The 25,882-nt window shown below is 49.0% G+C and overlaps 1 protein-coding gene across 6 annotated transcripts in view; it reads left to right on the top strand.

Moving 5' to 3' along the window:
* MYH14 (myosin heavy chain 14) overlaps positions 1-25,882 on the top strand; it is a 101,015-nt gene that overhangs the window by 73,965 nt on the left and 1,168 nt on the right. For all 6 annotated transcript variants that reach the window (XM_041742870.1, XM_041742869.1, XM_041742875.1 and 3 more), the window contains 12 exons: positions 407-613; positions 4,439-4,543; positions 4,638-4,790; positions 5,647-5,895; positions 8,592-8,804; positions 10,938-11,150; positions 11,960-12,121; positions 13,799-13,927; positions 14,513-14,601; positions 14,688-14,811; positions 21,058-21,266; positions 24,110-24,218. In XM_041742870.1, the coding sequence (XP_041598804.1) occupies positions 407-613; positions 4,439-4,543; positions 4,638-4,790; positions 5,647-5,895; positions 8,592-8,804; positions 10,938-11,150; positions 11,960-12,121; positions 13,799-13,927; positions 14,513-14,601; positions 14,688-14,811; positions 21,058-21,266; positions 24,110-24,218 (1,962 nt within the window). The remainder of the gene's footprint in view (positions 1-406; positions 614-4,438; positions 4,544-4,637; positions 4,791-5,646; positions 5,896-8,591; positions 8,805-10,937; positions 11,151-11,959; positions 12,122-13,798; positions 13,928-14,512; positions 14,602-14,687; positions 14,812-21,057; positions 21,267-24,109; positions 24,219-25,882) is intronic.

Below are 25,882 nucleotides of genomic sequence, written 5' to 3'. Positions count from 1 at the left end.
TTCTCCCTCTGCCTATGTCTCTGCCTCTCTCTCTGTACGTCTCTCATGAATAAATAAAATCTTTAGTAAAAAAAAAAAAAGCTCTGGGAAAACAACAATAAACAAAGGGGCAGCAGAGTCAGGGTTGAGGGGTTGTGACTTCAAAAAGAGACATCACAGAGCACACCTGAGTAGAAGACTAAAGGAAGTAAGGAGTGAGCCATCTAGTGTCACAGGGAAATGTGTTCCAGGCAGAGAGAAAAGCCAGTCCAAAGGCCCTGAGGCAGAAATGTGTCTGAGTATTTTAAGGACCAGTGAGGAGTCCTAGGCAAAGAGAATAGCCAGTGCCAAGGCCCTGAGGCAGGAATATGCCTGCTCTGGTTGAGGGGGAAAGTATACTTCCTTACTGGTCTCTCTCACTTGCCAGAGCAAAGGTACATGGGAGAAGACCCGGTTGGCCCTGGAGACTGAAGTGTCTGAGCTGCGGTCGGAGCTGAGCAGCCTGCAGGCCTCACGTCACGAGGGCGAGCAGCGGAGACGCCGCCTGGAGTCACAGCTGCAGGAAGTTCAGGGCCGGGCTGGCGACGGGGAGCGGGCACGAGCCGAGGCTGCTGAGAAGCTTCAGCGAGCCCAGGTGAGTGGGGCGGCCTGGGCAGGAACCCTCTCTGGGCTTCCGTTTGGTCCACAGCAGCCCTTCCAACTCTTCCAACGTGATCACACATGAAGAGCTAGTATTCAATGAGCAATTACTATACACCAAATATCCTATGTATTTCCCTAAATCTTCCTGACTCTCCTTTTAAGGAAGTGCTAATATTGTTCCCCTTTTACATATGAGAAAACTGAGGCCCAGCAAAGTGAAGCAGATTGTCTAAGACCCCTCAGAGCCAAAACTCGAACCCAGGCTTGCCTGACCCTACCATGACTCCCCACTCTCCTAGAAGCCTTAAATAATCTGGATTCTGATTAGAAAAGTCCAGTGTGAACACATGGAATACTGTAGGGATGATATCATACCATTACTGTTAAAAAAAATGTGGACTTTTAAGTTTTAATTTTATGTTTCTTTAAATGGCCAACATTACTGAGAATACAAATAAGCAAAAAGGATGAAAGAAAAAACTACTTTAAAAAAATAATTTTAAAAAATATTTTAAGTAATCTCTACACCCAACATGGGGCTCAAACTCACAACCCTGAGATCAAGAGTCAAATGTTCTACCAACTGAGCTGGCCAGGTGCCCCAGGAAGAATGATTTTTAATTGTCCAGCTCCTCCGGGGGAAAACATCATTACAGTTTTTAGTTTCCAGATTAAAATAGCGTATTAGTGTAAAAGTTGCGATATAACCAAAGGCACCCCCATAATCCATCAGCTTTAATAAAAGACCTGTGTCTCCCTGTTGAGAAAGAGACTCAGGGTAAGCAGTGGAAGCTGGTAGGATACTATGCTCCATGAGGTCACTCAAAATCCAGGTTCCTTGTTCTTGTCACGCCACCATCCCTGAGAGCATTGCCCTCATCTTCAGACTCAAATCTGGGTTATGGGTACATCTGTGCTCCTGCTTAGGAAGGGGGAAAGAGAGGAAGTGGTAAACTTGCTTATATCACTTTGCTTGTATTCCTTTGGTTGTCATCACATGATCAAATGACCACAACTAACTGCAAGGGAGGCTGGGAAATGTAGTTTCCAGCTGATAGCCATGGGCCTAGTGAATAGACTATCATAGTGGGACCAAAAAGAGTGGATTAAAGGGCAGGGGGCGCGGGGGGGGGGCGGGGGCAGCCAGGATCTGCCCCGGATGAAATCATGCTACCTAGTGGTCACTGTAGTAAACATTTTACGTATGACACAAATGAAAGTGACACCAGAAGTAGAGTTTGGTGGTTGGCAGTAGGAGTTCCAGCCAGCACTAGAAGTTTCTTCAGTGATGGAAATGTTCTATATTTGTGCAATCCAGCCACTGAACGTTGAAAATGTAGCAAACACAGCTGAGGTGGTGGATTTTTACTTTTATTTAATTTTAGTTTTTAAATGTAAGTAGCCACATATGGCTGGTGGCTACCGTATTGGACAGCACAGCCCTGGCTCAGTCCCCCTTCTGGTAGCTGTGTGATCTTGGGCAAATTTCCTAACTTTTCTGTGTCAGCTTCCTTTATGTAAACTGGGAATAGTAATGGTATCACCTCATAGGGTTGATGTGTGAAACCAGTGGGCTTCCTTCCCCTGGAGAGTAAGATGAACCTGTGGTGGGCTGGTTAGACAGTCTTGTTCTATGAGTTCTATGATGTCAGAAAGACACCTAGTTTGGGGCACCTGGCTGGCTCAATCAGTAGAGTATGCGACTCTTAACCTTGGGGTCATGAGTTTGAGCCCCATGTTATGTGTGAAGATTACCTAAAAAGAAAGAAATAATACATAAATAAATAAATACAGGGACACCTGGTGACTTGGTGGTTAAATGTCTGCCTTCTGCCCAGGGCATGATCCTGGAGACCCCGGATTGAGTCCCGCATCTTGCTCCCTGCATTGAGCCTGCTTCTCCCTCTGCCTTTGCCTATGTCTCTGCCTCTTTCTCTGTGTCTTTCATGAATAAATAAGTAAAATCTTTAAAAATAATAATAATAAAGTCCTTTAAAATAAATAAACAAACAAACAAACAAATAAATAAATACAAAGAGAGAAAAGTACTTATACAGTGGAGAACTCTGGCTGCTGAATGAAATACTCAAATTTAACATGGCTAATAATGAGATAAACTGGTCACATATGCCTCCTAATGTGATAGAGACTGGGGCAGGGGGGAGAAGGACACCTGGTTATCTTCTTGTCTCATTTCCAAGATAAATTTTCTTACCAGCTGGAATTTGAACCCAACCTTGTTTCCTAAGTGAACCCCAGAAAGGGAGAGCAGGTGGTCCAGGGCAAGACACAACACCAGAGAGTCTATGTGCCAGGCCCTTTCCTGGGCCTTGGGGACACAGCAGGGAACAAAACAGATGAGGACCTACCCTCCTGGAGATGACAGTCTGGGGGAAGGAGGTGGTGAGCTGTTATCCGATTCCCAATGGGAAGAAATGTGAGGCCAGGATCATTGTGAAAACTTTTGGTGGGGGAGGGAAATTGCTTTATTGAAATAGAACTCATATGCTGGGGGCCCCTGGGTGGCTCACTCAGTGAAGCATATGCCTTGCCTTGGGCTCAGGTCATGATTTTGGGGTTCTAGGATGGAGTCCCACATTGAGCTCCCTGCTCCATGAGGAGTCTGCTTTTCCCTGTGCCCCTCCCCCTCCCCTGCTCATGCATTCTTTATCTGTCTCTCTCAAATAAATAAATAAAATATATTTTTAAAGATTTTATTTATTTATGAGAGACACAGAGAGAGAGGCAGAGACATAGGCAGAGGGAGAAGCAGACTCCCCACAGGGAGCCTGATGTGGGACTCGATCCTGGGACCCCAGGATCATGCCTTGAACCAAAGGCAGACATTCAACCACTGAGCCACCTAGGCGTCCCAATAAAATATTTTTTTTTTAAAAGAACTCCTATACGGATGCCTGCGTGGCTCAGCAGTTGAGCGTCTGCCTTTGACTCAGGGCGTGATCCTGGAGTCCCAGGATCAAGTCCCACGTCAGGCTCCCTGCATGGAGCCTGCTTCTCCCTCTCCCTGTGTCTCTGCCTCTCTCTCTTTCTCTCTCTGTGTGTCTCTCATGAAAAAATAAAATCTTAAAAAAAAACCCTCATATGCTGTATAGTTCACCCATCTAGAGTGTACAATTCATTGGTTTTTGGTGCATTCCTAGAGTTGTACAGCCATCACCTTAATCTAATTTTAGAACATTTTCATCACCCCCTGGAAGAAATACTGTATTCTTCAGCTACCATTCCCCAGCCTTCCCCCCATTACTCCCCCCTCCCCCCACAACCACAAATTTCCTTCCTATCTCTTTAGATTCCCTATCCTGGGCATTTCACATTGGTGGACTCATATGATATGTGTCCTTTTGGGTCTGGCTACTTGCACCCAGCAGTCATGTTTTCAAGGTTCTCCCGTGCTGTAGCACGTGTCAGATTCATTCATCCCTTTGTCCTGTCAAATAATATTCCATCATTTGGCTATGCCACATTTTGTTCATCTGCATCATTTTGTCCATCAGCTGGTGGACAGGTAGGCTATTCGCACCTTTCAGCTGTGGTGAATGGTGCTCCCTGGACATTCCCATACAAGATTTTGCATAGACATAGGTCTTTAGTTCTCTTGGGTCCATGCCTAGGAGGGGAATTGCTGGGCCATAAGGAGACTCTGTGTTTCAGTGTTTGAGGAACCAGTGGGCTGTTTTCTACAGCAGCTGCCCTACTTGCCATCCCCACCAGCCTGGTGTGGTAGGGATTGGAGGGGATGGAGTGGCTGGGGGCAGCCAGGTGGAAGTCACCATTGGAAGGTGCCCCTTCCCCGCAGGCTGAACTGGAGAATGTGTCCGGGGCCTTGAGTGAGGCCGAGTCCAGAGCCATCCGGCTGAGCAAGGAGCTGAGCAGCTCAGAGGCCCAGCTACATGACGCTCAGGTGAGGCCCGCCCCCCTCAACCCCCAGCATCGCCCCCACCATGGCTCTCCACCCTCTGCCTTCACCTTATCTCCATTTCCTCCACCACCTGTAGGAGATGCTTCAGGAGGAGAGTAGAGCGAAGCTGGCCTTGGGGTCCAAGGCGCGAGCCCTGGAGGCTGAAGTGGCGGGGCTGCGGGAACAGCTGGAGGAGGAGGCAGCCGCCAGGGAGCGGGCAGGCCGCGAGCTACAGACCGCCCAGGCCCAGGTGAGCAGTCCTGGAGGGAGACCTGGTGGGGCCTCCAGTCCCAACCCACTCCTCTGAGTTCCTCAGCTCAGGGATGGCCCCATTGCCCACCCAGTCCTAGGCCGGACCCCTGGGAGACCCCCATTCTTGTCTCTGACTCTCCCTCAGCCACAGCCTGCCCTTCACCACCCCACTCTGAGCTCCCAAGCCCTTTGTATTCTCATCCCCATTCCAATCACCTTGGGCTGGAACTCTCTCTGCCCATGGGTCCCCACACACACCAGAATGGGAGCTCCTTGAAAGTGGAACCCATCAAAGTTAGGTCTTGGTCTTCAACACAGGCCAACCTAGAGCCTGGCATATAGGAGGCCTGGAGAAATGTCTGTTGAATGAATGAGTGATGACTGCATGCCTCTAAATATCCTTCTTCAACTAGCAGCTTCCTATGCATACTTCAAGATCCATCTCAAATGTCCCCTCTTCCAGGAAGTCTCTCTTGAATGTTCTGAACAGATTCTAAATTCCTCCTGTGGGTTCCCGTGGCTGCCATGCTGCTTCTCCCTTAGCCTCCACCACCCTGGCCTTGATGCTCAGTCTCCCCCATCAGAATGGAGTCCTCCCCAGGGTGGAGTCCGGGTCTGATTCATCTTCTGGGTCCTGATGGGAGTAATTTTCATCTCCTGAAGAAGCTGAGGTTCATAGAACTCACAACCTCAAGCCTACTCCAAAGCAGAAGAACCCAGTACAACGAGTCCCTTTTCTCCTCAGGCCTCGGGCTCCTTGTCTGGGAAGTAGGGCACTGCCAACTCACACCTTGGTCTGGTCACAGCCATGACAGTCACCCACCCTTTCTCCTCATCCCATGCCCCACCCCCAGCTCTCAGAGTGGCGGCGGCGCCAGGAGGAGGAGGCAGGAGCCCTGGAAGCAGGAGAGGAGGCCCGGCGCCGGGCAGCCCGCGAGGCTGAGGCCCTAAGCCTGCGCCTGGCAGAAAAAACTGAGGCGGTGGAGCGGCTGGAGCGGGGCCGCCGCCAGCTGCGGCAGGAGCTGGACGATGCCACCGTGGACCTGGAGCAGCAGCGGCAGCTCGTGAGCACACTGGAGAAGAAGCAGCGCAAGTTCGACCAGGTAGGGCACCTCACCCAACCCGGTGGGCAATCAGGATGCTCACTGGCGCCCCCACGGTCATTGTGTGCAGTCAGGAGTAGGAGATGTCAGGCTCCACTATGAACCTGGGGGGACCCTAGGGCAAGATGCTTCTTCCCTCTATGCTTCTGTAAAATAGGAACCCCTCATCCATCCTGGTTTATGTCTCCTGTCCCAAAATAATTATTGGTAGTACCCACTTTTTTTGTTGTTTTTGTTAAGAGAGAGAACTCGTGTATGAGCAGGGGGAGGGTGGGAGAGAACCTCAAGCAGACTCTACGCTCAGCACAAAGCCTGATGCAGGGGATCCCTGGGTGGCTCAGCGGTTTAGCGCCCGCCTTCAGCCCAGGGCATGATCCTGGAGTCCTGGGATCGAGTCCCACATCAGGCTCCCTGCGTGGAGCCTGCTTCTCCCTCTGCCTATGTCTCTGCCTCTCTCTCTCGGTGTCTCTCATGAATAAATAAATTAACTTAAAAAATAAATCTCAGAATTATTTTGAGATTCATCCATGTTTTTGCATGGATTAATAATTCATTCCTCAGGGCATCTGGCTGGCTCACTTGGTGGAGCTTGTGAATATTGATTTTAGGTTCATGAGTTTGAGCTCCATATTGGGCATAGAGAAAACTTAATAAAAAAAATTTATAATAATGTATTCCTTTTTTTTTTGTATTCCTTTTTTTTTAACTGCCAAGTATTATTCCTGTATAGATAAACCACATTTTGAAAACCATTAACTTGTTGAACATTTGAGTTATTTCTAGTTTTTGCCTATTATGGATAAAACCTTAGTCTTCTAATAAGGTGTAGTGGTTTGAATTCACATTTCCCTAATGAGCAATGACACTGAGTGTCTTTCATGTGCTTATTTGCCATGTATACCTCTTTGGTGAAGTGTCTGTTCAAATCTTCTGTCCACTTTTTAAAATTAGGTTGTTTCCCCTTTTTTGTTTTGTTTTTGGGGTGGGAGTTGTTTCTTTCATTATTGAATTGGAAGTTCTTTATATATGGTGAATAAAAGTTCTTTAGCAGATGTATTATTTTGCAACTATTTTCATCTAGTCTGTGGCTTGCCTTTTAATTCTTCATTAGAGTCTTTCAAAGAGCAGGAGGTTTGAATTTTGATGAAGTCCAGTTTATTAAATTGTCGCTTTGTGGACTGTGGTTTTCAGTGTTGTATCTGAGGAGACTTTACCTAACTCAGTCACAGAGGTTTCCTATATTTTTCCAGAAATTTTCTACTTTTCAGTTTTATATATATGTTTGTGATCCAGTTTGAGTTAATTTGTTTATATTGTGCTAGTATGGCTCCAAATTAATTTTTTATACGTGGCTATTGAATTGTTCAGACACTGCTGAAAGAATCTCTTTACTGACTCATTTTTGCATTTATATTAAAAATCGGGTAGTGTCAGTTGTCCATTTTTTTCCTTCTTTTTCAAAGTTCTTTTGCTTTTTCCAGGTCCTTCTCATTTCCACATGTATTTTAGAATCTGTCAGTTTCTGCACACAGAAAGAAAATCCTCTTGATTTGGGATTTTGTTGAATCTATAGATTAATCAGGGAAGAATTGACATCCTAACAATACTGAGTTTTCTGGCCTGGAGATGTGGTAGATGTGCCCATTTATTTAGATCACCTTTACTTTTTGTACTTTTCAGTGTACATCTTTCTCATTTTTCATCAGATTTATTTCCAAGCATTTCATATTATTGATGCTATTTTTCTTTCTTTCTTTCTTTCTTTCTTTCTTTCTTTCTTTCTTTCTTTCTTTCTTTCTTTCTTTCTTTCTATCTATTTTTAAAGATTTTATTTATCCATAAGAGACACAGAGAGAGAAAGGCAGAGACACAGGCAGAGGGAGAAGCAGGCTCCATGCAGGGAGCCTGATGGGGTACTCGATCCCAGGACTCCAGGATCACGACCTGGGCCGAAGGCAGGCGCTAAACCACTGAGCCACCCAGGGATCCCATTTTTTTACTCTATTTAGATAATTTCTCTCAACTTGCTTTCAAGTTTACTGGTTCTTCTGAAGTGTCCAGTCTGCTCTCCGTTTCCTCCAATGACTTTTTTATTTCAGATACCATGCTTTTCAGTCCTGGCCTTTCTAGTTGGTTCTGTTTTAGTTTCAAACCCCTCCTGAAATAACCTTGGGTCTTCACCCACTGTATCCATCTGGTCCTGAAATTTACTAATCTTAACTATGATTATGACTTTAACTATAGTCCTTGTGTGATAAATCCAAGTGATGAGGTCATCTGTTGGTCTGTTTCCATGGACTGGTTTTTCTCTTGACTATGATCCCTGTTCTCTTCCCTCTTGTCAGATCTTGTAAGTTTTATTATTGTTGATTTCTGTGCCTTAAAAAAAAAAGCCAACAAAGGTTGAAGTACATTGTAAAAATGGTATACATGTCTTTTGTACCACTACCCCAGGAGCAAGAAACACTCTTTCCTCTGTCAGGTTTCTAGAATGAGGGGCTCCTCACTTTGATCCACTCAAGAGCTGGGCTGGTCAGGGACACAGTTGCAACTTTAATCCCTCTACCTCCGTCTTGTGTCTCTGCCTTTGTCTGTCTGTCTCTCTCTCTGTCCCTGGCTGCTCCCTCTTCCCCATCCACTTGTACACTCCTTTCAGCTAATCTATTTCCCCCACCCCATCTCCCTCAACCTGGAAGCTCCTGGCAGAGGAGAAGGCAGCTGTCCTGCGGGCGGTGGAGGAACGTGAGCGGGTCGAGGCGGAGGGCCGGGAGCGCGAGGCTCGGACCCTGTCACTGACTCGGGCACTGGAGGAGGAGCAGGAAGCACGTGAGGAGCTGGAGCGGCAGAACCGGGCCCTGCGGGCAGAGATGGAAGCACTGCTGAGCAGTAAGGATGACGTCGGCAAGAACGTGAGCAGGGGCCCCCACTCCACAAGACACACGTGTGGACAACTGCATGCACACCTGATGTTGGGAGACACAGACACATGTGTGTGCTCTTATGCATGGATCACAGAATCATCCATCAGAGTTACATGTTCATGCTAAGCACAGAATGATAGGAGAGCTGCTGACCAAGCATACATGCTCACATAATATACACAGAGTGTGAGGAGAATCTTCCACCAGACACATATGTTCATACACACATGCAGGAAGTAAGGAGAGCCATTCCTCAACATGCATGTTCACATACACATGCATAACAAGAGGAGAATCTTCCAGAGAACATAAAGAGAATTTACACACTACGTGCAATCTGAGAACCCAAACATGAGTCTATGCACATGCACATACCACACGTAACATACACACCACACACACATACATTTCCTCACACACACCACACATGTACCACACATCGTGTGTACATACTGCACACACACCACACACACATATACCCCTCACACACACCACACACATCACATACACATATACCTTCTCACACACATATATCCCCTCACACATCACACACATCCCCTCACACATACCACATACCCATTGTGAGGACATCCCGCCTTGCCACCCTCAACCCCACTGAGCACTTAGAGGCTCCCCCCAGGTCTCTCTCTTCCCCCCCGAATCACAGGTCAATGAGTCTCCCAGGGCCAACAGGGAGTCCCCTAGGCCAATCCTCAGTCACCACTCACTCAGCCCACATCCCAGCCTTCTAGAAAGGTCCACGACACCTTCTATTGTATCCATTCTGCCCAATAAATATACTTATGGAGCAGCAGCAAGGACAGCCCAGGGACACCCACCACCCTGACTGATGATAGGAGGCACTGACAGGATTTGTGTTTCAGTGAGGCTCTGAGCAGACACACTTCCAGTGCCCTTTCTTATTGCCAACAACACTCTCTCATGGGTGCAGCAGATAAGAGCTTTATCTTCTCCACACCCTCTGGTGTTGATCTGATGGAGCTTTCAGCCAAGTCTGGAGGGAACCCCTGAACCCCATGACATACCCTTGGCCTGCAGCCCCAGGGATACCAGAGTTAAAATCCAGCTCATGCTCAAACTACTAAGGTCTCTCCTTCAGGAAAACTGTCAAGTTATTCATGGTTACTCCTACTACTAAAAGGCCTACTTTGTTCGAATAGGATGTTGATGGGAGAAAATTTAACTCCTTCCAGTAAACAAAACTGATTGGCAGGTGCCAAATAGGAAAGGAGACCTGTTGGCGTCTTCCAAGGGCAGGAGGTAGATACTGTCACTGATGAGAATTTCCATGAGGTTCTTTGGGCAGTAGTGACACATAGATACAGTCCCTGCCCCATGAAACTCACAGTCCAGTGTAGGGGGTGGACGTTGCATAAGAAGACACATAAGCTCATGTTAAATGACTGTTGTGACTAAGGCTGAGTCAGAGACGGGCTCGGGCAGCAGCTTGGGTAACAGAAAGGCCCCGACAAGCCAAGGGACGCTCCTCTGAGAAGGTGACAGTTAAAGGAGAGGCATAGGCACGGGGCTTGGGGTCTCAGAACTCATAAGCCCAAATCTGTCTTCCAACAGTGTTTGGGATTTTAATTTACAACTCCCTGGAAGTTCTGGGAACCCTCATGCTGAGAAAAAAAAATCACAGTAGATGGTGGAATGGTACTATCCTGGGGAGTCCAACACACAGCAACACTCAACTCTGGAGCTATGTGCCTCCAACCCAGATCCGCACAGGATTCCCAGAGTTGAAGCTCCAGGGAAGTCAGCTCACGATGCAAAAATCTCAAAACCCACGAGGAAGTAATCCACCGTGAGTGAGAGTCAGCTGGCCTAACAAACACTTGAACCAGATTCTCAGGGCCTGCAGATAACAGAACTTGCACACATCGGTTATTAATGAATTGTTTTAGGATGATTTGGCAGGAGACACAGAGTAACTAGCTGCCCTGGGCAATGGTGAATGAATGAGCAAACCAGAATGTGCGCATCAGCTTGTCCATTAAAGCTTCCTTCACTCTGTCCTCCGAGAGATCTAGGATCCTGCTCCCCTCCCCCACCTCCCCAAGACCCAGGAGCCCAGAGCTCACCTTCCCATCCCCCCAGGCGCATGAGCTGGAGCGATCCCGCCGGGCAGCAGAACAGACAGCCAACGACCTGCGAGCACAGGTGACTGAGCTGGAGGATGAGCTGACGGCAGCCGAGGACGCCAAGCTGCGGCTGGAAGTGACCGTGCAGGCTCTCAAGGCGCAGCACGAGCGCGACCTGCAGAGCCGAGATGAGGCTGGCGAGGAGAGGCGGCGACAGCTGGCCAAGCAGGTAGGAGACCAGGCTGGAGGCTGCAGGGCGCCTGCCCACCCAGCTGGGAGGGCTCTGGTGCCCGGAGGCTAAAAGAGGAGACAGGAAAGTCTTACCTACCTGCTGCTCAGTGTTTCTTCCCAAGGCCTTCCTGTTCCCCAGCCTTCATCCACCATAACCCCTGAACCCACACACATGTCCCACTGACCAACTGACATGCCCTGGATCAGACATCACCACTGAACCATTCACCCAGCCCCCTACCCACACACAGCCCCCCCACCAACCAATGCTTCTATGCAGCCACATCTGTGTCCAGCTTCTCCATTTGCCCTACTAACCCTTTCCAGCAACTTCCTCTCCCCAGCCGCTCCCAACTTCCCCAGCCTGCCCAAGTGCTCATCCATCACTCATGGACCAGCTCCTCTACACCCCTCTATCCGCAGCCTTCCTCCCTCATTCATTTACTCATTCCCCTTTCCCTGTGGTCTGCAGCATCCATTTCTGACCCATCCAGTGGAGGGCTTTCTTGTGTTCTGAAGCTGGCTGGTACTGAGTGCTGACCATGGGAGGGTCAGGGCAGCTCTGAATGTAGAAAGACCTTCTGGAGCTGTGCGGGAATGGGCTGCAGGGGACAGTTGGGAGCAGAGCAGAGGCTGGACCAAAGGCAGGGAAGGATAAGCCCAGAGCCAGGGCTCCGGTGACAGAGCACAGGAGGAATGGCGCTGCTGGCCTGGACAGGGGCTGGTGGGTGGACATCTAGGTCACTAGCATGTAGAGGGAGGCTGGACCTTCGTCCCCTGAGCCTACCGCTCCTGTCCTCCCCACAGCTGAGGGATGCAGAGGTGGAGCGGGACGAGGAACGCAAGCAACGCGCCCTGGCTGTGGCTGCCCGCAAGAAGCTGGAGGCCGAAGTAGAGGACTTGAGAGCCCAGAACGCGATGGGGGTGCAGGGCAAGGAGGAAGCGGTGAAGCAGCTCCGCAAGATGCAGGTAGGGGTCGGGCTCAAGCCCACCATGAGCCAGTCCCGCTGTTCCCCCTACACACACCTCCTCTGCACCGCTCTATAAACATCCAAGCACCAAAGGCTCACTTGCTCCTTTTTATATTGTTTATTTCCTTTACTTAGGATACTTAGTTTTTTGGGTTTTTTTTTTTTTTTTTGGAGTCCAATTTCCTCATTTTACTTAATTTTTGAGATGGAAATGCCTTAGGGTTCCTCCCCTAATATGAAATCTATACCTTGTTGTTTAAAAGAAATTGGAGGGTGGGGGGGAAATAAGTACCTGGCTGGCTCATTTGGTGGAGCTTCTGACTCTTGATCTCTGGGTCGAGAGTTCCAGCCCCAGGCTGGAGTAGAGATTACTTAAAATTTTTTTCTTTCATGATAATGATGTGTCTGTGTAAAGTCTAATTTTTTTTTTTTTTAATTTATGAGAGACAGAGAGAGAGAAGCAGGCTCCATGTAGGGAGCCCTATGTGGGACTCCAAGATCTCAGGATCACACCCTGAGCCAAAGGCAGATGCTGAACCCCTGAGCCACCCAGACGTCCCAAGTCTATTTTTTTTTTTTTTAAAGTATAGAACTGGGCTATCCAATACAGCCAGCCCCATGTGGCTATTGGGCATCTAAGATGTGGTGGGGCTGAAATCCAAATCACATGCTGGATTCTGAAGACTTAGTACAAAAAAACAAAACAAAACAGTAAACTATCTCAATTTTTATAGTGATTGTAAATGGAAATAACATTTTGGATAGGTCAGGCGGAATAAAAATATTGTGTTCAAACTACTTTCAGCCATTTTTTTTTTACCTTGTTAATGTGGCCACTAGAAAATGTAAAACAACATATGTCCTTGCTATATCTTCCCAGTGAGCAACACGGGGATAAAAAGATCCCTCCCCAAAAAGTAAAAATTACCAATTATGTCATCCCTGAGAAAAAGTACCTGCACTGAAAAGCTGTTATTATCAAGCAAGTAATAATATTAATAACAGCGATGATCCTTCATAAGAGCAATGATCCTGCTAGTACCACCCCCAGCGCTATCCTCACCATCCTTTCAGAGTTTTTTTTTTTTTTCAATAGTGATGGACATCAAGTTTGGGTTTCACTTTTCTTTAAGCGCTATTGAAGAGAAAAGCCTTACACTGGCATCTTTACACACTTAGTGGTGTGACCGCATAGTAAAGTGACTAGAAGTGTAAATTCTGAGGCCAGATGGCCTGGGTTCAAGTCCTGACTCTGCCATTAACCACGCTGCCCGGCTGGCTTATTGCAGAACCTCTCTGCGCCTCATTTGCTCCATGTGTCCACTGGGGAGGAAACTAATCCCACCAGCTGGAGTTGTGAGGATTAAGGGAGTCAGTACATAAAAGGGCCTGGCCCGCGGTAAATGATCAGCAAGAGTGTGCCAGCATAATTATTACTGCAGAGTCCAAATACTACACCCATTTCATGCTGACTTTTAATTTTAAGGTGTTACTTATATAAACTGGAGGTAGCCGAAGCCCAGAGATGGGGAGGGGCTGGGGCCGGCTGCAGGGCTTTGCTTGTTTTCCTGGAGCAGAGGAGCTCCGGAGCACTCCCGCAGGGCGGAGGCGAGGGGAGAGGCTTCCCCGTGAGCCACCACCTGGCCGCACCGCTCACATGCTTTGTTCGGCCCAGACCCAGATGAAGGAGCTGTGGCGGGAGGTGGAAGAGACGCGCAGCTCCCGGGAGGAAATCTTTGCCCAGAACCGGGAGAATGAGAAGCGCCTCAAAGCGCTGGAGGCAGAGGTGCTGCGGCTGCAGGAGGTGAGGCCTGGATGGGCGTGGCCCTGGGAAGGGGTAGGTGGTGGGCGGGGCGCTGGGGATTGGAGGCAGGGGGCGTGCGGAGCCCACAGGCTGGGCTCCAGGGCACTAGGGAGCCCTGGGAGGATTCTGAGCAAAGTAGGAGGAGCTTGGAGTCAAGGAGGCTGGAGAGAGGATAAAGCCTGAGCTGGGGCGGTGGGGATGCAGGGAGGAGACACAAGAGTAATGGTGGGCATGGATAGGGCTGTGGGTTGTAAGGGGGCAGAGGAGGTGAGGAGAGCCCGAGGGTCAGGCCTGGTGCCTAGGGGAGCCTGGAGCAGGATCAGGTTTGAAAGGAGATGCTGAGCTCTGTGAGGCCATGCGGAGGGGGAGGGGCATGGGGCCGGGAAACTAGAGGTGGTGGGGTCAGGGGCTCTGCGGAGACGTCTGCCTGTAGGTAGAATTTCATTCCAAGGCTGCCCAGGGATGGGATGTTCATTTGCACTGAAGACAAGGCCAAGAGACCTGAGGTGTGAGGGGCAAGGAGGCCCCATGCTAAGATAGTGTCCCATCGCCACTGCTGACTACCACCCCTCTCTATCATCACAGGAACTGGCCGCCTCAGATCGTGCCCGGCGGCAAATCCAGCAGGAGCGGGATGAGATGGCAGACGAGGTGGCCAATGGCAGCCTTAGCAAGTGAGTGGCCAGTTGTAGTGTGTGGGGCAGGGCCCGGACCCTGGCCATTCGGCCTGCCCACCCTCCCCTATTCCCGTTGTCCTTAGGACGGCTATTCTGGAAGAGAAGCGTCAGCTGGAGGGGCGCCTGGGTCAAATGGAAGAAGAGCTGGAGGAGGAGCAGAGCAATGCGGAGCTGCTCAATGACCGCTACCGCAAGCTGCTCCTGCAGGTGAGCATAACTGTCACCCCCTGATGGCCTGGGCCTCTGCTGACCTGGGACCATAATCTTCAGTCATTTTATTCAACAGGTAAAGGAGAAGGGGATATCTAGGTTGGGTTTTCATGGTTGAATAGGAGTTTTTGAGGGTGGTGGGGGTAGGCACTGATGCATTCATTCACTTGTGTTTCTGAAGCTTCTCAAGGGCTGGATCCAGACATGAATTATGTGGGGTCTCTGTCCTCCAGAGTTCCCTGGGAACATAGACCTGGAACTCAGTGTCTATGGGTGGGGTGACATGTGTGATAATAGAAGTATGTGGGGCCCAGCAGAGAGACAGACAGAGGTAGAGAGAAAGGGAAGGAGGGAAAGAACTCTCTGTAAGAATCATAAAATATGTGGAAGGAGAGATATTTGCTGGGATTTGAAAGCGTAAGTAGAACCTAGGCAGACAGAAACGCATATTTTCATTTGTGTATTTATTTATAAATACTGTTGGAAGCTTCTGGAGGCTCAGGTCCTATTCTGTGGGGTGCTGGGGACCTGGTGATGGATCATTCCAGGTCTCTGCCTTTAAGGAGACAGACTATCCCAATACAGAAGTATAAATGAAAATGGAGGAAGCACAGGACACTGTGAGGAGAATACTGACCCAACCTGGAGGTTAAGGGGCTATCAGGGAAGACTTCCTGATGGAGGAGATATCTTAAGAAATCTTGAAGAAAGAGTTTAGGGCAGCCCGGGTGGCTCAGAGGTTTAGCGCCACCTTCAGCCCAGGGCATGATCCTAGAGACCTGAGATTGAGTCCCATGTCGGGCTCCCTGTATGGAGCCTGCTTCTCCCTCTGCCTGTGTCTCTGCCTCTCTCTCTCTCTCTGTCTCTGTCTCTCATCAATAAATAAATAAAATCTTTAAAAAAAAGAAAAAAAGTTTGTCAGGCAGACAATGGAGGGATGGGATTTCCAGAGAGAGAGAGACACATGTCACCACTATTTCATTAATTTTTTTTTAATTTGAGAGAGAGAACATGTGAGCGTGTGTGAAAGAGGGGGATGGTGGGAAGGGGCAGGGAGAGAAGGAGAGAGAATCTTAAGCAGGTTCCATTCCCACCATGGGCTTGATCCCACGTCCCTGAGGTCATGACCTGAGCCAAAATTAAGAGTCAGACACTTCACTGATTGAGCCACCCAGGTGCCTCTCATTAATTTTTTTTTAAAGATTGTATTTATTTATTCATGAGAGAGAGAGAGAAAAAGGCAGAGACATAGAGGGAGAAGCAGGCCCCATGCAGGGAGCCCAATGTGAGACTCGACCCTGGAACCACGGGATCATGCGCTGAGCCAGAGGCAGACACTTAACCACTGACCCACCCACCCAGGTGTCCCAATTTTTAAAGACACATTTTGAGGCCTCTCAGGAGCCATGTCCTGTCACTGCTGTCAAAATTCAGAGAAGAGTAAGACCCCAGCTCAGCCCTTGCAGAGAACCTAGACCAGTAGGAGAGGCAATCATACTCCAGGATGATGACCTCACTCAGAATGAAAGCCCAGTCATAAAGGCTGCACACTCTAGTCCCTGGCCAAGGGCAGCTCAGACCTTATCTCTAACCCTTTGTCATCCCTGGTTGACTCTGCTCTATCCACACCAGCCTTCTCGCTATTCCTTGACTCTGCCAAGTTTATTCCTACCTCAGGGCCTTTCCTTTTGCTATTCCCACATACTGAGAGAAAGCTCTTACACGAGACCACCCATGTCTCATTCCTTCAGAAGAGCCTTCCCTGACCACCCTGGGTGAAACAGCCACCCTTTCTCCCATAATTACCCTCCATTCTTTCTGCTTTAATCTCCTTCAGATCACTTACTGCTACCTGGCACTATATTATATACTTACCTGTTTGCCTGCTGTCCATCTCCCCAACAGAATGTAAGCACTTTGAGGGGCACCTGAATGGCTCAGTTGATTAAGCATCTGACTCTTGATCTTGGTTCAGTCTCAATTTCGGGGTGGTGAGTTCAAGTCCCATGTTGGGCTCCATGCTAGGTGTGGAAAGCTACTTAAAAAAAAAAAAAAAATAGGGCAGCCCTGGTGGCTCAGCGGTTTACTGCTGCCTTCGGCCCAGGGTGTGATCCTGGAGACCCGGGATCGAGTCCCATGTCGGGCTCCCTGCATGGACCCTGCTTCTCCTTCTGCCTGTGTCTCTGCCTCTATCTCTTTGTGTCTCTCGTGAATAAATAAAGTCTTAAAAAAATAAATAACGGGGATCCCTGGGTGGCGCAGCGGTTTGGCGCCTGCCTGTGGCCCAGGGCGCGATCCTGGAGACCCGGGATCGAGTCCCACGTCGGGCTCCCGGTGCATGGAGCCTACTTCTCCCTCTGCCTATGTCTCTGCCTCTCTCTCTGTCTCTGTGACTATCATAAATAAATAAATAATTTTTTAAAAATATTAAAAAAAAATAATGTAAGTACCTCGAGAGTAGGGCTTCTGTCTTATGATCACTACTCTATCCCCAGTACCTAAAACAGTGCTACATGCTCATTAGAAATGAGGTAAGTAAGCCAATCCATGCTCTGGTGAAGGGAGCATAGGATCCTACAAGCATACAAGGAATGATATGACATAACCAACCTGCATCCTTGGTTGTTGATGAAAAGGAGAACGTCTTTAAAAATCAAAATGGGGGTGGGGTGCGCCTAGGTGGCTCAGTGGGTTAGCTGTCTGACTTCAGCTCAGGTCATGATCTCAGGGTCCTGGGATCAAGCCCCACATCAGTCTCTGTACTCAGCACAGAGTCCGCTTGGGACTCTCTCCTCCCTCTACCCTTCCCCTCTGCGCATGCATGCATTCCCTCTCTCTCTAAGTAAATAAATCTTTTAAAAAAATCAAAATGAAACTTTAAAAGACACAAAAAGGGATTTATAAGAAAATAGCAAATATTGAAGAGAAGCAAAGAAGATCCAACATATGGTAATGGGAGTCTCCAACGAAGAAGACCCAGGCAGGGGGACAGACCAAACCTGAGAGAATAATACAAGAAATTTCCTGAAATAATATAGCTGAAAGCTACATACTAGAAGAGCACACTGTGTACACAGAAGATAATGACCCATCAAAACCAATATCAAGACAGATGCTAGTAAAACTGCACACAAGTTGGGGGGGTGGTGAGGAGTGGCTATCCTTAACCATCTAGGAAAAAATGAGCACGTGATCTACAAGGAAAAGGAAATTAGATTTTTTTTTAAGATTTTATTTATTTATTCATGAGAGACACAGGCAGACAATGGAGAAAGAGATGCAGAGACACAGGCAGAGGGAGAAGCAGGCTCCATGCAGTGAGCCCGACATGGGACTTGATCCCAGGTCTCCAGGATCACACCCCGGGCCGAAGGTGGCACTAAACCGCTGAGCCACCTGGGCTGCCCAGGAAATTAGATTTTCATCAGATTTTTGAGAGCAAGATTTCGTGCTGCAAGAAAATGGGAGGATATAGTTAAGATTCGCAAAGAAAGATGTGAGCTGTGGATTTTGCATCCAGCAAGACTTCCTTCCAAGCATAAAGGACACAGACGAGTTGTCAGCATGCAGCAGCTGGAGGGCCATGTTCTCACAAGTGATTCCTGAAGAATCTATGACAGAGGTGGTTCTCAAAGTGGCTCCAAGGCTGGCAGCATCAGAATTACCTGGGAACTTGCTGAGAACGGAAGTTCTCTGGCCTCAGCCAAGCCAAAGTGAGTGAGGAATGCCAGAAGTGAGGCCCAGCAATGTGTTTTAACAAACCCTCTGGGTTCTGAGGCTTGATATGTCTGAGGGCCGCTGCCCAGAGCCCCAGGTTCTGGTGATTCTCCAGTATGAGAGCATAATGAACATGCAGTCTGCTCACTGTTCTAAGATGGAGTAAAGGCTGAAAAGGAGTAAGAAAGGCAATGGCTATCTGCTCAGTTGTGTGCAGTGCAACTATTTTTAAATTAAGAGAATGGGCAAACAAGAAAAAAAAATTGTATTACTATATTGAGTAATTATATTGGTATTTCACATTGTGTTTTCTAAGACCATCCCATGGGATAAAGCACAAGAGAAAAGACACGATCTTTGCATTCTGTTGCCACCCGCGTCCATAACCATATGAGCACCTAAATGTAGATGTGTCGTGGGCAGAGGTGAAATTAAAACCAAAGAGAACCCTGTGGCTCTAGAGGATTTTGACTAGGACTTGTTCACAGGGACTATTTCTGCCCATCAGGCCTAAGAACAAGAACCAATCCAGCAGTGGTGAGCAATCCCTGCTACCCAGCTTTGTGGTCCAGAATTCCATCTCCTGCTCAAAGAAACCAGAGCTTCTTTACAAATGGCCAATTGCAGATTGGAGACAGGAAATGAACAAGAGGAACATGGAGCATCTGATCATACCATGCCCTAATCTGCTAAAGCTGCCATAACAAAATACCACAGATAGCAGTTGGGGGGATGGGGTGGGGGATCACACAACAGACAATTATTTCTCACAGTTCTGTGAGCTGGGAGTCCAAGATCAAGATGCCAATGAGATAAATTTTATTCTGAGGATAGCACCTCTTTTGGCTTGGAGACAACCACCATGTGTGTGCCTATGCAGAAATTAGAGCACTCCCTGGAGGCTCCTTATAAGGGCACCAATGCCATCATGGGGGTCCCACCCTCGTTGCCTCATCTAACCCTAATTACCTCCCAAAGGCTCATCCCAAGATACCACCATAATGGGGTTAGGACTTCAACGTAGGAAATCTGGGGGGACATGAGCATTCAGTTCATAACACATTTATCAAGGGAGCTAGTGTAGTTCTGCCAGAAAGCACCTAGACATCAACCGGGAGAGGCTCCTGGTGGCCACAGATGGAGCCATTGGAGCTTCTACAAGGATAATAATCACAACCGCTTTAAATGTATCTAATCTGTTTAAATCCATCAATTCACAGTGATTTCAATACTCATTAATAATTATATTAGTTTCCTAGGGTAGCTGTAACAAAGTATGCCAACCCAGGTAGCTTTAAAACGACCAGCTTCAGAGCACCGGGGTGACTTAGTCAGTTAAGTGTCTGACTCTTGATCTCAGCTCAGGTTTTTTTTTTTTTTTTTCAGCTCAGGTTTTGATCTCAGGGTTATGAGTTCAAGGTCCACACTGGGCATGGAGCCTACTTTATTTTTTGAAAAGATTTTATTTATTCATGAGAGACAGAGAGAGAGGCAGGGACATAGGCAGAAGGAGAAACAGGCTCCATGCAAGGAGCCTGATGTGGGACTCGATCTTGGGTCTCCGGGATCATTCCCTGAGCCAAAGGCAGACACTCAACTGCTGAGCCACCCAGGCATCCCTGGAGCCTCCTTTAAAAAAATAAAGTATAGGGACACCTGGGTGGCTCAGTTGGTTAAGTGTCTGCCTTCGGTTTGGATCATGATCTCAAGGTTCTGGCACCAAATCCCAGGTCGGGCTCCCTGCTCAGTTGGGAGTCTGCTTCTCCCTCTCCCTCTGCTCCTCCCCCTGCTTTCTCTCTTGCTCGCTCTCTCTCAAATAAAATCTTTAAAAAGTTTTTTAAAAGGATATGCTAATCACCATGTCAATGTGTTCCTGTGAGGGCACAGTGAAATAAAGTATGAATCAGACTGGAACTGACTCACTTCCTTAGCCCCAGCACAGGACCTCACTTGGAGTACGAGCTGAATAAATAAACAGGGACTATTATTAGGGGTGTGTTTACACATTCTCAATGTAGTAGCTGCTATTTGTTGAGCTGGCATTTCTTAAAATTATTCCACACGTCACCTGTATCAGAACCACCTGAGGTGCTTGTTGAAAATGCAGATTCATGGATCTGCTAGAAGCAGAATTTCTGGAGAGCAGGACCTGCAGTCCTCATCTTCTTTGCAAGCTCCCCAGATGATCCTGGTGTGAAAAGAAGTGTCATAACCTTTCAAATAGACTCATTCACAGTCCAAGGTAGAATTTATATCATTTAAACAAGTTTGTGATAGTCTTGTGGACTTACTAAAATAGCAGAAAGCTATCCAAAAGGTTAAAACCTAGGGCTGGCACTGCTGTTGGCTGATAAGCCAACCAGAAAAAATACATGCTGACATTTATTGGGTATTTAGTATGCACCAGGCTCTGTGCTTTTCACTTCACAATTGTCAACTCATTTAATTGTGGGAGGTACCTGAATTTACCTACCATCTTCCCTCTGAGACTCCACCATGACAGTTCTGCTTTTCCCACTGCTACAGGTGGAATCACTGACTACAGAATTGTCAGCTGAGCGTAGTTTCTCAGCCAAGGCAGAGAGTGGGCGACAGCAGCTGGAGCGGCAGATCCAGGAGCTCCGGGGGCGCCTAGGTGAGGAGGATGCTGGGGCTCGGGCCCGCCAGAAGATGGTCATTGCCGCCCTGGAATCCAAGCTGGCCCAGGCTGAGGAACAGCTGGAGCAGGAGAGCAGGTAGGTGGGAGAAGAGGGCACAGCTGGAGGGTGATCCCCACATTCTGGTCAATGAGATGAAGGAGAGCTGTTTCGAAACATCCAAAAGGCATCATAATGTTAATGAGTGCTGATTTCCTATATTTTTTAGGATACTCTAGGCTGCAAGTAACTACAGTCTCACTAAGAATATGATTTAAACAGTAATGTAGGGGTGCGCCTGGGTGGCTCGGTCAGTTGAGCATCTGACTCTTGGTTTTGGCTCAGGTTATGATCTCAGGATCATGGGATCAAGCCCCGTGTTGGGCTCCAAACTCAGTGTGGAGTCTGCTTCTCCCTTTCCCTTTGCTCCACCCTGATCCCACACACTCTCTAAAAAAATCTTCAGGGCAGCCCCGGTGGCGCAGTGGTTTGCGCCGCCTACAGCCCAGGGTGTGATCCTAGAGACCCTGGGTCAAGTCCCATGTCAGGCTCTCTGCATGGAGCCTGCTTCTCCCTCTGCCTGTGTCTCTGCCTCTCTCTGTGTGTGTCTCTATGAATAAAATAAATAAATAAATCTTCAAACAGTAATGTAGCAGTTAGCTCTGGCTGCATAACAACCAACCCTAAATTTTAGTGGCTTAAAACAACCACCATTTATTATTGCTCATGAGTATTTGGCTGGCTGATAGGTTTTGCTGATCTGAGCATGAGGGCTTCATTCACACATCCATAGCCATGTCAACTAGATGGATTTGCTGATCTTGGTTGGGCTTTCATTGCCTAAGGCCATGCCTGGGACAATGAGGCTAACTTATCTCTGCTCTAGGTTGGCCCAGGATTATTCACATGGCAGAGCCCAGGTTCCAAGACTGAGGGAAAGTGTTAGAGGCTTCTTGGGGCCTAGACTTGGACGGGTACAGTGGCATTTCTGTCAGCTCAGATGTAAGGGAATAGTGAAATAGATTCTGTCTCATGGTGGGAGAAGCTGCAAAGTCCTGTTGCAAAGGCTGGAGGATAAAGAAAGAGGTGAGAACTGAGGCCATTTCTGTCCCAGGCAGAGCACCAGCCTTAGGGACACATATGGGAGCCATCAGGGCATTTGGAGGAGTGCGACTGGTCCTGGGAGCCTGTGACTCAGGAGAGGGATGGGGAGGCAAGAGCGTTGAATGCCAGGTTGAGGAACTCCATCTGGCGGAGATGGGGAGCCATGGGGGTAGGGGTTGTGAGCAGGGGAGGGGCAGGGCCAGTGCAGGGTGTAGAAAGTCCCCCCACCTGGGACCAACAGACTAGAGGTCAGACTGGGAGCTGGGGAGGAGGCCGGGTGATGGTCCAGGTGGCAGGAGATGAGGCCTGAGCTGGGGCTTGGGCGTGAGGATTGACACAGATGGAGGGGATGAAAAAGAAAGTTGGAGGCAGAAGAGGTGGAGCTGATAGGCTGTTGTGCGTGTAAAGGAAAGAGGGCAGTGTTTGGGCTAAGTCCTGGTGAATTTGGGGGGAACAAGTTGAGTTCACTGGGGAACCATGATGAGCATGAGAGGTGTCAGGGACAGGCAGTGGGAAGCAGCCCTGGACGGGCATGGGAGAAAGTATTCTCATCCCAGGGCCTGGCCTGTGGCCCAGGAGCTCATGGGAGATGTAGCTTAGGGTCTCTAGGGAGGACTTCCAGAGGCAGATGAATACACGGGTCTGAGCTCTCCTCTGTCCTATTATTCAGATGGAGAAACTGAGGCTCAGAGGGTGTTAAGGACCTGTTCAGAGTCACCCTGGGAGCAAGGAGTGGCCAGGGTATCTGTAACTAAATGAGCCTCCCCCACTGCATCCCCTTCCACGACTGGAGCCCTCCCACATCCCCCAGCCCTGTGCCTTCCCCTCACACATCTGGGGCTGCTGTGTACAGTGGTGGCTGCCGAGCACTGCCCATCACTAGGGGCCCCATCACGTGGAGTTCACCCCAGGTGTGATGGTCCATGCAGGAGAGGGCAGATGAGCCAGGACCACGCCGGGGATGGGGAAATTCGGGAGGGGGAGGGATAGGCTTTGAGGGGAGAGGAGGTGAAAATGGCTCTGGTGTGTGACCTTCAGATGTAGGTGGAGCAATGGGAAGCAGGAGGAGGAGCAGGTTGGGGAGAAGGCATGGAGCCTAGCGAGGAATGTGAGGGTTGTGCGGGGTCTGGTGGATGGCCCAGGCTGGGGGCTGATCCAGGCTGGAGCCCAGAAGATAGATTTAGCAGTCATGGGGCTCTTGCTGGGCGTGGGGACCTGGGATGCAGATGGGTGTGTCCAGGGAAAGCATGTATGTGAGAGAGGGGAGAAGCAGCCAGGGGAGCTGAGGGGGAAGCTCTGGGCTTCCATAATGTCACCCACATACTTGTGGACAGTGCAGGAGGGAGCTGAGAGGGAAGAGACAGGCCAGGTCAGGTGGGAGAACACAGGGTTGAGCTGCGGGCTAGAGGACAGAAAGGAGGGGACAGGACAGAGTTTAGGGGGCAATAGGATGGGGTTTGGGTACTGACAGGCTGGTCATGGGGCCAGGAGAGAAGAGGCAAGGATCACACCCCAGATCTCACCTGGGCCTGGTAGTCAGTGAGTCAGTTCCCTGAGAGGAGGTCTAGGAGTGCGCAGTGGGGTATGGTGAACTGGTTCAGGCGTGGAGACGCTTTTAAGAATGCAAGGCATCTTGGTTTCAAGTCAAGGACTAGATGCCCTGGAGTCAGAAACCTGGGAGCCTTGTCTAGCCTGAGTAGCTTGTGGAAGCCACTTTAGGGTGGGAAAGAGGGAAAAAGGCCGTTCCAAAAACAGGATGGCAGCCATTGGATGAGGCTGAGGGGACAGAACCCCACTGGCCCGCCTCTCCTGATTGTCTCCTTCATGCTTCTCTCCAGGGAGCGCATCCTCTCAGGCAAGTTGGTGCGCAGGGCCGAGAAGCGGCTGAAAGAGGTGGTACTCCAAGTGGAGGAGGAGCGGAGGGTGGCTGACCAGCTCCGGGACCAGGTGAGCAGTTGACATCAGTCTTGAGGGAGCAGTGGGGGGCGGGGGGGCAGGAATGGTCTCCACTGACAGACAGCCCATCCCATCCATGGAGGCACTGCGTTCCCATCACAAGAGGCAACTTGCAGCCACCATCCTGGTGCAGCAGCATAGATCTAGAATCAGTGACTCTGCTAAGAATCCAAATTGTGGAACCTAGGCACGGTCCTGGTGGGGAGCTGAGGCAACCAGAGAGAAGGAAGAAGTGAAACCCTACCCAGAGGCGAGGCCGGGGCTAAAATCACAACATGTAGTGTTTACAGAGTGCCTTCTATGTGCTGGGCTCTGTGCAACAGACATAATGTGTAGTACATTTAGTTCTTATCAGAACCCTACAAGGTGGTTTACTAGTTTTTTCCCTCTTATTCAGGTGAGGAAAATGAGGCACAGAAAGGTGAAAGAACTTGTACAAATTACTGAGCTCATAAGAGATGGAGTCTGGGTTCAAACCCCAGGACTCTAGCTGCAGATTCTGTGCTCTTGATTATTTACAGAGCAGCATCTGTGCCCCAAGTACTGTGCCACGTGGTTTCAAAATATTTATGTATAGATGTCTGCGTTCTCTCACCAGCCCCAAGGCACAGGTGGGAAAATAGAAACTTTGAAAGGGGACACAATTTGTGCCAAAGTCACACAGTTAGTAGAGACAGAGTCTGCATCAGATCTATCTGACTCTAGACAGAGTCGCCGTGCCCTTAAAAGCTCAGCTGCAGCTTATTTGCCTTTCACTCCACAATTATCAGGTACCCACTGCTGTGTTTGGCATTGGAGATAGGGTTGTGAACAAACAGAGAAGGTTCCTGCATTCACATTTGTAGCATAGGAAAAGAAAGATACAAACCTATGAATAAGGAAAGATGATGACAGACTGAAGGGCTATGAAGTGAAGGAACAAGAGAATGAGGAGAGGAGATGGGAGAGGACTAGGGAATACTCTGTAGATTGGGGGTAGGGGAGTGAGGTCAGGAAGACCTCTCTAAGGAGCTTACATATGAATTGAGAACTGAAGGGAGAGAAAGAGTCAGGCAGAGGTTGGGAACAGTAGGTCCAAGGCCGTGGGGGTGCAAAAAAGAGCAGTGTGGCTGGAGAGAATGGGGAAGGAAGGTTGAGTGATAAGAAATGAGGCCAGAGGGGTTGGTGGGAGGCAGATCATGAGTGTCCCATTCATGAAGATAGAGGGCTTTGGGGAGGGTCTTAATGAAGATGATCTGGCCAATGGGTTTATGGAAAGAAGACCCTGCATGGCCTGAAGGGATAGGGTCTCATCTGAGGGCCACTGGGGAGCCACGGGAAGGCTTTGAGCAGAGGAGAGACATGGTCAGTTCTGGGCATGGACATACCCCTCTGAGGCCAAGTGGGGAACAGCCTCACACTTGAAGCTGGAATGGAGGCTGGCAAGAGGATGGAACGGGCACCTGGGTGGCTCACTGGCTGAGTGTCTGCCTTCTGTTCAGGTCCTGATCCCAGAGTCCTGGGATTGAGTCCTGCATCAGGCTCCCCGCAGGGAGCCTGTTTCTCCCTCTCCCTATGTCTCTGCCTCTCTCTGTGTCTCTCATGAATAAATCATAAAATACTTTTTAAAAAAAGGATCTAGAACAAAGCATGAACAGAAGGCAAGGCACAGAATG

The sequence above is a fragment of the Vulpes lagopus genome, chromosome 2, assembly GCF_018345385.1.
Source record: "Vulpes lagopus strain Blue_001 chromosome 2, ASM1834538v1, whole genome shotgun sequence".
Classification (NCBI taxonomy): Eukaryota; Metazoa; Chordata; class Mammalia; order Carnivora; family Canidae; genus Vulpes; species Vulpes lagopus.
This window is presented reverse-complemented; position numbering and strand designations above follow the sequence as displayed.